The 12,960-nt window shown below is 49.7% G+C and overlaps 1 protein-coding gene across 1 annotated transcript in view; it reads left to right on the top strand.

Moving 5' to 3' along the window:
* The first annotated feature begins 1,728 nt into the window (after nucleotides 1–1,728).
* LOC140389788 (probable cation-transporting ATPase 13A4) overlaps nucleotides 1,729–12,960 on the top strand; it is a 220,058-nt gene continuing 208,826 nt past the window's right edge. The window contains exon 1 of the mRNA XM_072474309.1: nucleotides 1,729–1,892. Within this exon, the coding sequence (XP_072330410.1) occupies nucleotides 1,830–1,892 (63 nt within the window). The 5' untranslated portion in view covers nucleotides 1,729–1,829. The remainder of the gene's footprint in view (nucleotides 1,893–12,960) is intronic.

A 12,960-nucleotide genomic window follows, 5' to 3' on the forward strand; every position in this document is an offset into this window, starting at 1 on the left:
TCTACTCCCCCCCCGGCCTCAGCCCTGTCAGACACCCCCAACCCCAAACAGCCCTGCCAGTGGCAGGATCGGCAGCCCAAGGTCGCACCTCTGGGTACATGTCCTACCTCCTCTCTCTCTCCCTCAGCAGCCACTGCGCCTGCTCCCGATTTTTAAAACCACAAGTGAACCTCGCTGTCGGTAATTCCTCCTGGCTGAGGCGGACCATCGGGGTGCCCTGGAGAATGCCGCAGGGAGAGCCCCCAAAATCTCCATGAAGAGGGCCGTTAAGGAGCAGCACTGATCAGGGTGCCCTTTAAAGATAGCGCTTGGGTCTCTTTGGAGCTGATTGCTGGCTCTGAGGCACCATCCTATCAGAGTGATGGCGTAAACCACACCCACATGTTTGTTTTGTCTAAGAGGCTCAATATTTGGCAAGAAAACTGGCCTGTGCAATGTGAGAGTTACATGCCAGTTTTCTGTCTGAGCTTGACACTTTGCCAAATTCTGGATAAGATTCCGCCCATTAACTCTATTTTTTCTCCAAAGGTGCTGCCAGACCCTAGAACCATTGAATATAGAATCCCTACATTGCAGAAGCAGGCCATTCGGCCCATTGAGTCTGCACCGAACCCTGAAAGAACACTCTACCTAGGTTGACTCCCCCACCCTATCTCGGTAACCCCACCTAATCTGCAAAACCTTGGCACTAAGGGTCAATTTTATCATGGCCAATCCACCTAACCTGCACATCTTTGGACTGTGGGAGGAAACCGGAGCACCCGGAGGAAACCTATGCAGACAACGGGAGAATGTGCAAAGTCCGCACATTTACCCAAGGCCGCAATTGAACCAGGGTATCTGGCGCTGTGAGGCTAACCACTGTGTCGCCATGCCGCCACTGCTGTATATTTTCAGCATTTTTTGTTTTTTTATTTAGATTTCAAGCAACTGCAACATTTTGACTCTGTGTAAGAGTCAATGTTACTATTCTAAGTATCTAACCACCAGTTCTTTTCAGTGTTACTTAAACCTAACGTGAACTGCCTTCATGAAATAATAATTGGCGGGCACCTCTTATAAAAATAATAAACAATGTTCCTGTCGTTTCCCACACTCAGCATGATTTTGTTTACAATGAGCTTCTGCTTCTGCCTAGTTTACAATTGTCTTTTTTCTCTCTTTAATTCCACCCCATTCTCATTCCATACCTCTGATGTTTGCATATGACTTTATATGAAAACAAATTAAGGTGATCACGGCGTTAAAATGGAAAATGCTGCAAACTGTCAGTGAGGCGTGCAGATGCTGAGGAGTGAGGAAGGTGGGGTTAACAGTTCAGGTCTGTGACCTTTCATCAGGTGATTGTGTTACTGGAGATTCTCATGCTGGACGCCCAGAATCTGCATCCAAGCTGTAAATGTTGAAATTAGTCTTAAAAAGCGATTGGAACAATAGTTTAATGTGATTTGGCAAGTACTAAATTATAAACTGGAATCCGTTGGGATTTTTTCAGGCATATAGCTGAAAGCTGGTGATCCCCCTCACAGTTTCATTATATACCTATATCACCAGATTCTGCAGCATCTCACCAAAATATTGCTCGTCCCGAAGTTAGAAAGATTAAGAGACTGTTTTTCTGTCAGGAACTGTTCCAGTATTCAGCTGAATTGTTCAAGCACAAATTTAGCGACTTATGCTAATAAGAGAGGAGTGGACAGGAAGTAACACTTTCAATAAAGTAATTCCAGTGCTTTCAGGTTATGCAAGGGCTTATTTGAAGTCATCTCATACTGTGCTGGGCATAAAGAAACAAGTGGGCGCACGAAACAGGATTGCAGTTATTTCTAATGGAGGGAAATATTCTGAAAGGTCACCATGGTTTGCTGAATCTAGGAGAGGAAGGAAAACAGGTAAGTACATTTTTGAACAATATCCTTTGTGAGGGTATGGAGTTTAATTCTAAGGTAACGCATGTGTCCATAAATTTTCAATAACTGTGAGCTAGCTGCATGATGGAACAATCTTATTATAATTGCATACAATCCTCTTAAAGGTTACTGTGGAAAGTTAAATATTTTGTTTAGGATCGAGTTTAAAGCTGTTGAGGCTTATTTGTCAGCTGAGTTGAAGGATAAATTATAAATGTTGTGGCTCTAAATTTGAAGGAACAGATTAAATCTGAAAGGAATACTATCTGTTCCGTACTCTGCTGTGTGAGACAGAATTTCACCTGAAATATCATTTTTCACATCGGATAATATTTCCTCCCAGTCACAAGCGGGAAGATTAAAAAAAGATTGTCACCAAAAGTAAAGAGAAATGACTGAAGACAACAAAATAAATAAAAATAGAGAGGTTGTCAATTGGCTCCCAGTGTCCTAGAATACCATACAGTCCATAAAGTTCCCAGCTCAGTATATGGATTTTCAGTAGAGTTGATCCAGAACAATAGTTGATGATATAATTTCCTTCAGCATCCCGAGAGTTGAGGAATATTAGGTGGCTGTTTCCTCGGTGTTGTTGCTTGAAAAGTTCATATGTGCAGAAATAGGATAAGGATGATAATACATATGTCCAGGCTTCCCTGCGATATTGCTCCGACTACCTTCTTATAGTCATGTAACCTTCACATGTCAAGATCCCCACATGAAGAGGAGCCACTTGGGTGCTATACTTGCTGGTTGTCTGCCAGGACCTATGAAAATATATGTCACCTTCAAGAACAAAATGAAAAAAATGGGAGTGGAGAGAATATCGGAGCAAAAAGAGATCATGCATTCATTAAAATGTTTAAAAATCATTTCTGTATTCACATCGACCTAACAAGGACCAGAATCCATTCATTATGGCATCCTTGGTAGGTATACAACCTACAGGTATGATAGATCTATTTGGCTGCACTCACATTTGTTCTACTCCAGCAATACCATTTACAATTTAATTACAATCATATCTGCTCTTTTAAGTGCACAATTTAAAGGTATGGAAGGAAGAAAGAAACAATCTATCTTGTTTTCTATCCTGGTGAATTGTGTGCATTGAAACAATAGTGCAAAATCAATATTCTGTTCACAAATGTTAGCAGTGGTTTCCTGTTGTAAAGGTAATAGTGAAGAGCTATGATCTAAACCCAACTTTGACAAATACCAGCCAAAAATAAGTTATACACAGTTATTGCAAATATGAATCATTCATAACATTACAGAGTCTAATTAATGCATCTTAATCTATTCTGCATTGAGGCATGCTTTTCCTGTGAAACTTTAGTCCGTTTTAAATTTTGTTAATGTTCTTAATGTAAGGTAGCACGGTGGCGCAGTGGTTAGCACTGCTGCCTCACGGTGGCGAGGACCCGGGTTCGATCCCGGCCCTGGATCACTGTCCGTGTGATGATTGCACATTCTCCCCGTGTCTGCGTGGGTCTCACTCCCACAACCCAAAGATGTGCAGGGTAGGTGGATTGGCCAGACTAAATTGCCCCTTAATTAAAAGAATTGGCTACTCTAAATTAAAAAAAAGGGGTAAAAATGTTCTTAATATAAGGATCATCTATTTTGAATTGGTGACATATAACTTCATGAAATCAATAAAACACACATATATATTTGAATGTTACCTTGTGGCTGTAAACAATACTGATGACAATATCTCCATGATCAGTTGGATAGTTTTAGTCAGCTCTGAAGCTTGTTTTTCAGAACTTATTGAATATGGTAAAAAGAATAAAACTGTTGTTTTAAGTTAAAGTCATACATATTTGTGGCATTTCAAATTTGGAGAGGTTTACGTAGTAATTAAAACTCAAATGCTTCAAGACCTGCAATAAGTAATTCAGTATTTTCAATAAGATTGGGAACCAGTGTCAGGCAGGAATGCACTACAGCTAACCTTAGAAGTCCCTTCCAGTCAGGGAACACTTCAGCAGTCAAGGGCATTCAGCCTCTGATCTCCGGGTAAGCGTTCTCCAAGGCGGCCTTCAGGACGCGCGACAACGCAGAATCGCCGAGCAGAAACTTATAGTCAAGTTCCACACACATGAGTGCGGCCTCAACCGGGACCTGGGATTCATGTCGCATTACATTCATCCCCCACCATCTGGCCTGCGAAATCCTACCAACTGTCCTGGCTTGACACAATTCACACCTCTTTAACCCGGGGTTACTCCATCTCTGGATCTGTAAAGATTTAATCACCCGCTAATGCTCGCATTCCAAGCATTGTCTGGCATCTTTGAATTTGTCTATATATATGTTTCTGGAACATACCTCTTCATTCACCTGAGGAAGGAGCAGCGCTCCGAAAGCTAGTGACATCGAAGCAAACCTGTTGGACTTTAACCTGGTGTTGTAAGACTTCTTACATAGAACATAAAACATAGAACATTACAGCGCAGTACAGGCCCTTCGGCCCTCGATGCTGCGCCGACCTGTGAAACCACTCTAAAGCCCATCTACACTATCCCCTTATCGTCCATATGTCTATCCAATGACCATTTGAATGCCCAATGCCCTGGCGAGTCCACTACTGTTGCAGGCAGGGCATTCCACGCCCTTACTACTCTCTGAGTAAAGAACCTACCTCTGACATCGGTCCTATATTTATCTCCCCTCAGTTTAAAGCTATGTCCCCTCATGCTAGACATCACCATCCGAGGAAAAAGGCTCTCACTGTCCACCCTATCCAAACCTCTGATCATCGTGTATGCCTCAATTAAGTCACCTCTTAACCTTCTTCTCTCTAACGAAAACAGCCTCAAGTCCCTCAACCTTTCCTCATAAGATCTTCCCTCCATACCAGGCAACATTCTGGTAAATCTCCTCTGCACCCTTTCCAATGCTTCCACATCCTTCCTATAATGCGGCGACCAGAATTGCACGCAATACTCCAAATGCGGCCGCACCAGAGTTTTGTACAGCTGCAACTATCTTCCTTTGTTCCCGGAGATAGGCCATCCATATGCTAATGGGCCTACAGTTTCAATCTTGTCTGGGAGCTGCGGCTCCAATGTGCAGACAGGCTCTGTGCCTGCTTGCTTTCTTAACATTGTCCATTTTTTCATGCAATCTTTGCAAATGTCCATTTTGTATTCTGGAAGTGGCTATCCCAGATGGCTACATACCCTCCTTGTGATCCTCAACGCGAAGCGTGAAGGATCAAATAACCGCATCGTCTTCGGTCTCCTCCCAGGTTGGGCACCCGTAAGCACTTCATAGGCTCTACACTGCTCTGTCCTATGAATTTCAACTTTTACCTAAATTATTTATGTACATACACCATTATAAAATTCTACAGGGCGCTATGACATTCAGGCATGCATTACAAAAATAAAAAAACTGGAACCTCTAACTATCCTGAACTAAACTATCCTTACTCAAACAATGAAAAGAATTTACAACATTTTAAACTGTACAAATAGCAGCAACACAGGTCTCTCTGGCTTGGCAGTCAAGCACAGAGTTTTACATTTCTTTTTATTGGAACGAACAAAACACACACAAAAACGGATGCCCTTTAATTCACTTAAAGGGGTTGGGGGGTTTGTTGAATTCCGAAAATAGGGGATCTGAGGGTGTATATTGGAGTGCGAGTGCGGGAGGCTTTCCTCCGCTATTTCCTCAGTCTTCGAGTCTGAACGACACTGCAGAGTATCGCAAGTACTAATAGTGATTCCACAACGTAGGATAGGGAATACCAGGTGATGAACTGGTCACACCAAGTCGGTGTATCGGTAACTATCTTGGGGTTTAGTGTATGGCAGGGGTGGGAAACATTCACTGCCTGCGTGGTAGGGGTCAGGGGGGGTAGTGTCCTTGCGCAACTGGAGGGACCCGCTAAGATCCAACTGTAGAGCATGATGGTTGTCTTCATCTTCCTTTCTTTCTGTCTTCTTTTTTATTCTTCTGAGGTTTCCGAAGTTCCATGGACACAAGCATAATATCTGTTATTATCTTGCTTAAGATCTTGTATGTCTGTCTGTCTGTCCTCTTATTGCCAATTACCCATTATAATTGGTCACCATCTGTGACTCCCTCATTTTTTTTTTAAACCAAATATTTTGGACAAGACATCCGAGAAAAACTGACACAGTGCGAGCCATCTCGCAGCCTGTGCGATCTACCATCCCAGTGTTCGAGGATGTAAATAGCATTTGGAAGCAACCTAAGGGTTGCCATAAAGAAACAAAAGAGTTTTGAACGTAAAGAGCCAAAATGGGGTGCGTATGGGCTGCGGCGGGTAAAAATGGGTGGAATCCCCGGGTAGGACGGTGACCAGTGCCGTGTGTGCTCTACCAGAGCGTAGCTGACCAGAGGGGGGTCCTCAGGCAAGGCGGGGACCAGTGCCGTTTCTCCACTGCCCGAGCGACCGGCAAGAACGGAACGAATATGTGGTCATCTGGGGGGCTGCCTCTCATGATTACCTTCAAATCAGGAGAGTAGTTATGATTGATTGTCTGCCGACAAACTAGTTCCTCTGAACGGTTGTCTGTCGACAAACATGTTCCATTAACTGCCAGTGGGCGTTAAAAGAGTGGTGGCGTGGGGCCATGAAAAACTTTAAATTAACAAACAACATTTAACATTCACGATGACAAACAAACATTCATTATAAACTGTGGTGAATGTGAATACAGTTAATTCACCAGTTGCGTTCTATGTTTGTAAATACAGTTAATTCACCAGTTATGTTCTATGTTATTAACCCTGTGGGTTTTATCTGTGTCCCATTGTATGGCTTCACCCACAGGGGGAGATGTTGGAGGATGTTGGAGCATGTACGGTCTCAGCCCATGGCTCCGCCCCTTTGAAGGAGTATAAGAGTAGCTGGCCTGTGGGACTGTCCTCAGTATGTACCAGTCGCAGGCAGGCAAAGTTGATAGTTAATTAAAACCACTGTTCACTTACGGTTGCGGCTATGTGGAACTAAGTTGCACATTCGGCAGCTCCCGCTAAAAATGGACTTTTGGGCTCTTTTCAGGGCCCCCAACGGCATTTTTCGACGTTTCCCTGTGTGGGAAGGAGATTGCAATATTCCCCCGACAGTGTATGGCTTGGACCAGGAGCGGGGCGACTAAAAAGGTGGTGGTGAGCCCAAACAAGGTGTGAGGGAAGAAGAGCAAAATGGCGGCGGGCGGGGACCAGGCAGCATGGATGCAGTGGGCGCAGGAGCAGCAGGACGTTATCCAACGCTGCTTCAGGGAGATTAAAGCGGACCTGCTGGAGCCGATGAAGGCTTCTATCGACAAGCTGCTGGAGACACAGACGGCCCAGGGGGTGGCGATCCGTGAGGTCCGACAAAAGATCTCCGACAACGAGGACGAGATCTTAGGCCTTGCGGTAAAGGTGGAGGCGCATGAGGCGCTCCACAAGAAATGGCAGGAACAGGTCGAGGAGATGGAGAATCGACCATGGCGGAAGAATTTGCAGATTCTGGGCCTCCCGCAGGGGCTGGAGGGGTCGGACGTGGGGGCCTATGTGGTCACCATGCTAAACTCGCTGATGGGAGCGGGGTCCTTCCAGGGGCCCCTGGAGCTGGAAGGGGCCCATAGAGTGCTGGCGAGGAGGCCCAAGGCTAACGAGCCTCCGCGGGCGGTGCTGGTGAGGTTCCATCAGTTCGTCGATCGGGAGTGTGTGCTCAGGTGGGCCAAGAAGGAGAGTAGCAGGTGGGAGAACGTGGAGGTTCCGATATACCAGGACTGGAGTGCGGAGGTGGCGAAGAGGAGTGCGGATACAATCGGGCGAAGGCGGTGCTGCACAGGAAGGGGGTGAAGTTTGGCATGGTGCAGCCGGTGCGACTGTGGGTCACCTACAAGGACCGGCACCATTATTTTGAGTCGCCGGAGGAGGCGTGGGCCTTTGTCCAGACCGAGAAGCTGGACACAAATGAGGGTCGGGATGGGTGGTCGAGGATTGCTGTTGGGGTGTTATACTTTGAGGGGGGGTTCTTTGCTCTTATTTCTGTTTGTTTCGATGAGGGTGGGCAGGGTGGATTGGGCACTGTTTTGGTTGGGTCTGTCGGGTGGGCTCTTGGAGGGAGGTAAGTAAATGGAGTCGGGGTGGATGGCCGGTAGGGGGGAATGGGGCCCCGCGGGGGAGGGGGAGGCCCGAGTCGGGGGTGAGGGGTCTGGACCTGTAAAAGGAGCTGTGTCAGAGGTGGTGGGGCCGGGCAGGTGGAAAGCGCGGGCTTTTCCCCGCGCTGAAGGCTGGAGGTGGCGGGGCCGGAGTGGGGAAACGAGGGTTGTTTCCCGCGCTTGGGATGGAAGGGGGAGGCAGAGAGCCTGTGGATGTGTAATGGAGGAATGGGTATGTCCCACAATGGGAAGAGTCGAAGGAGAGGCGGGAGTAGCCGGGGTCAGCAGGAGTCAGCTGACTTGCGGGAGTGCAATGGGGGGAGTAAAGCAGCTAGGAGGGATCCTAGCTGGGGGGTTGGGGGTGTTGCTGCAGTTATGGTCAAGGGGGAGCTGGAGCGAGTAGAGAGGGTTGGGACGGGGGTCTGCCGCCGTGGGGAACGGGCCGGACGTGCGGTGCGGGCGCGTGGCTGGCCAAGGAGGGATTATGGCTAGTCGGCGGGGAGGGGGACGGGTAGCCCCCTGATCCAGCTGATAACCTGGAATGTAAGGGGACTGAACGGGCCGGTCAAGCGGGCTTGAAGGGGCTGAAGGCGGATGTGGTCATGCTCCAGGAGACACACCTGAAGGTGGCAGACCAGGTAAGATTGAGGAAGGGGTGGGTAGGTCAGATGTTTCACTCGGGGCTGGATGCCAAAAATCGGGGGGGTGGCAATCTTGGTGGGAAAGAGGGTGTCGTTTGAGGCGTCGAGCATTGTGACAGACAATGGCGGCAGGAACGTAATGGTAAGTGGTAAGCTGCAAGGGGAGAGGGTGGTGCTGGTCAATGTGTATGCCCCGAACTGGGACGATGCGGGTTTTATGCGGCGCATGTTGGGTCGGATCCCGGACTTGGAAGTGGGGGGCCTGATAATGGGGAGGGGACTTTAACACAGTGTTGGATCCGGCACTGGATCGCTCCAGGTCTAGGACGGGTAGAAAGCCGGCGGCGGCTAAGGTGCTGAGGGGGTTTATGGACCAGATGGGAGGGGTGGACCCTTGGAGATTTGCAAGGCCGGGGGCTAGGGAATTTTCATTCTTCTTGCATGTTCAAAAGGCTTATTCCCGGATCGACTTCTTTATTATGAGTAGGGCGCTGATAGCGAGAGTAGAGGATACTGAGTACTCGGCGATAGCCATTTCGGATCATGCCCCGCATTGGGTAGACCGAGAGCTGGGGGAGGAGAGGGACCAGCGCCCGTTGTGGCGCTTGGAGGTGGGGCTGTTGGCGGATGAGGAGGTCAGTGAGCGGGTCCGAGGAAGCATAGAGAGATACCTGGAGGCCAACGATAACGGGGAGGCCCAAGTGGGGATGGTACGGGAGGCGCTGAAGGCGGTGGTTAGGGGAGAGCTGATCTCCATTAGGGCCCACAAGGAGAGGAGAGAGCAGAGGGAGAGGGAGAGGCTGGTGGAGGAGATGGTGAGGGTAGACAGGAGGTATACGGAGGTGCCGGAGGAGGGACTGTTGAGGAAGAGGTGTAGCCTCCAGGCCAAATTCGACCTGTTGACCACCAGCAAGGCGGAGGTGCAGTGGAGGAAGGCCCCGGGGGCGATTTATGAGTATGGGGAAAAGGCAAGTCGGATGCTAGCGCATCAGCTTCAGAAGTGGGACGCAGCTAGGGAGATCGGGGGAGTTAAGGATAGGGGAGGGAGTGTGGTGCGGAGTGGGGTTGATATCAATGGGGTCTTCAGGGACCTTTATGAGGAATTGTATCGGTCCGAGCCCCCACTGGAGGAGGGAGGGATGGGCCGCTTTCTGGACCAAGTGAGGTTTCCGAAGGTGGAGGAGGGACTGGTACCGGGATTGGGGGCCCCGATTGGGCTGGAGGAGCTGGCCAAAGGGATAGGGAGCATGCAGGCGGGGAAGGCACCGGGGCTGGACGGTTTCCCGGTCGAATTCTACAAGAAATATGTGGACTTGTTGGGCCCGTTGCTAGTTTGGACCTTCAATGAGGCAAGGTAGGGGGGGGCTTTGCCCCCGACGATGCCCCGGGCACTGATCTCCTTGATCCTGAAGCGGGACATGGATCCCCTGCAGTGTGGGTCTTACAGGCCGATTTTGTTGGTAAATGTAGATGCCAAGGTGCTGGCGAAGGTCTTAGCCACGAGAATTGAGGATTGTGTGCCGCAGGTGATCCACGAAGACCAGACGGGGTTCGTGAAGGGGAGGCAGTTGAACGCGAATGTGCGGAGGCTCCTGTACGTTATTATGATGCCGGCGAGGGAGGCGGAGACGGAGATAGTGGTGGCAATGAATCTGAGAAGGCCTTCGATAGGGTAGAGTGGGGGTACTTGTGGGAGGTGCTGAAGAGGTTCGGGTTTGGGGAGGGGTTTGTCAGGTGGGTTAGGTTGTTGTACGAGGTCCCGATGGCGAGTGTCGCCACGAACAAGAGGAGGTCTGAGTACTTTTGGTTGCATCGAGGGACGAGGCAGGCGTGTCCCCTGGGCCCCGTGCTCTTCGCACTGGTGATTGAACCCCTGGCTATGGCACTGAGGGAGTCGAGGAACTGGAGGGGGTTGGTGCGGGGTGGGGAGGAGCATAGGGTGTCGCTTTATGCGGACGACATGCTGCTATATGTGGCGGACCCGGTGGGGGGAATGCCGGAGGTAATGAGGATCCTCAGGGAGTTCGGGGATTTCTCAGGGTACAAGCTGAACATGGGGAAGAGCGAGTTGTTCGTGGTTCACCCAGGGGACCAGGAGAGGGGGATTGGCGAGCTCCCACTAAAAAGGGTGGAGAGGAGCTTCAGGTATTTGGGGGTCCAGGTGGCCAGGAGCTGGGGGGCCCTGTATAGACTTAATTTCACGAGGCTGGTGGAGCAAATGGAGGTGTTCGAGAGGTGGGTGTCGTGTTGGGTGTTCCGCTATACAAACGAACCAACACGGTTGTAGATGGTACAGCTCTGTTTTAATATTCTTGATAACATCTACTGTATACTTCTGGCTGTGGTTCGTACTTTACCAGTTAACCTGTGGACCCAGCCCTTGCACTATCTTAGAGAGGCACTTAGCACATGGTGTATGTCTGAGTATGTCAGTATCTCCTGCTGGAATAAGCGGGAACTGTGGTGTTCCCCGTTTTATAGTGCGTGCTCTCACTGGTGATTGGCTGTGATGTTGCATGTCTGTTGATTGGTCCGTTGATCTGTCCATCAGTCTGTGTGTGTGTTTGCACCATGATATGTTTATATGAATATCATGACATCCCCCCTTTTTACAAGAACATGTGCCTATATGGTAATAAATATTGGTGTGTACTGAGTGCAGCTCAATATGTGTGTGCAATATCTACAACATGGACATGAGGCTAAATTATATACATAGGAAGGTGTCAGGTGCAACATAGCAACGAGGTTGTACCACTAACAAAACAAGTGCAATCATCAAACATCGAAAGAGAACTCCTGGAACGACAAAAAGAGAAATACATTAACATTTTTGCATAACAATTCAGTGAGTCCAATGTGCAAACAGGCTCATAAGTCCAGCCTAGTAGGTTGGCGACGAATTCGGGTTGACCGCCTCAAGGGTGGGTCAGGATCCACCGGCTGAGGAATGGGCCTGGCCACGGGCGATAGAGGAATAGGCAGAGTGGCAGGAAGCTCCACAATGTCAACATCAGGGGCAACAGGAGGGCGTGGCACCGGTGCATGATCACGTAACGAGCGCGGAAGCAGCCGAAGGGCCCGCCGATTACGCCGGCGAATGGAGCCATCAGGCATGTGAACCAGGAACGAGCGGGGAGCCACGCAGCGGAGAACTTCGGCAGTTGCCGACCAGCCACCCTCTGGTAGGTGTATGCGGACGTTGTCTCCACGCGCCAGGGCAGGAAGATCAGTTGCCCGAGTGTCATGTGCCACCTTCTGCTGAGCACGCTGCTGTTGCATCCTTTGCAGTCCTGGAGCATGGTCGGGTTTAGGAACATGAATGGACGGTACAGTGGTCCTGAGGGCACGACCCATCAACAGCTCGGCTGGTGAGAGGCCTGTGGACAGTGGGGCCGAGCGATAGGCCAGCAGGGCTAAACAGAAATCAGATCCGGCATCAGCAGCCTGGCAGAGGAACCGCATGACGATATGGGCGCCCTTTTCCACCTTGCCATTTGACTTAGGATGCAGAGGGCTGGGCGTCACGTGAGTGAAGCCATACGAAGCGGCAAAAGACCATTCTTGGCTCGCAAAACAGGGCCCTTTGTCCAACATGACGGTAAGCGGAATGCCATGGCGAGCGAAGGTTTCCTTGCATGCTCTGATTGCAGCTGATGATGTCAAATCGTGCAGGCGTATGACCTCCGGATAATTTGAAAAATAGTCAATTATGATGACGTTGTCCCTGCCGAGCGCATGAAAAAGGTCCACACCCACCTTCGCCCAGGGGGACGTTACCAACTCATGGGGCTTAAGCATCTCAGGGGGTTGCGCCGGCTGAAACCTTTGGCAGGTGGGGCAGTTGAGCACCATGTTGGCGATGTCGTCGCTGATGCCCGGCCAGTACACAGCTTCTTGGGCCCTCCACTTGCACTTCTCAACCCCAAGGTGGCCTTTGTGTAATTGTTCGAGGACAAGCCTGTGCATGCTGTGTGGGATCACAATCCGGTCCAACTTTAGGAGGACACCGTCAATGACGGCCAAGTCGTCCCGGACATTGTAGAATTGTGGGCACTGTCCTTTGAGCCACCCTTCCGTCATGTGGCGCATCACACGTTGTAGAAGGGGGTCAGCCGCAGTCTCCCGGTGAATACGGGCCAGACTTGCATCATAGCTGGCAGATTGGCTGATGTGAAGGCCACATGCGCTTCGACCTGACAGACGAACCCCCCCGATTCAGGCGGTGTGCTCACTGCTCTGGACAGGGCATCCGCGATGATAAGGTCC

The sequence above is a fragment of the Scyliorhinus torazame genome, chromosome 14, assembly GCF_047496885.1.
Source record: "Scyliorhinus torazame isolate Kashiwa2021f chromosome 14, sScyTor2.1, whole genome shotgun sequence".
Classification (NCBI taxonomy): domain Eukaryota; kingdom Metazoa; phylum Chordata; class Chondrichthyes; order Carcharhiniformes; family Scyliorhinidae; genus Scyliorhinus; species Scyliorhinus torazame.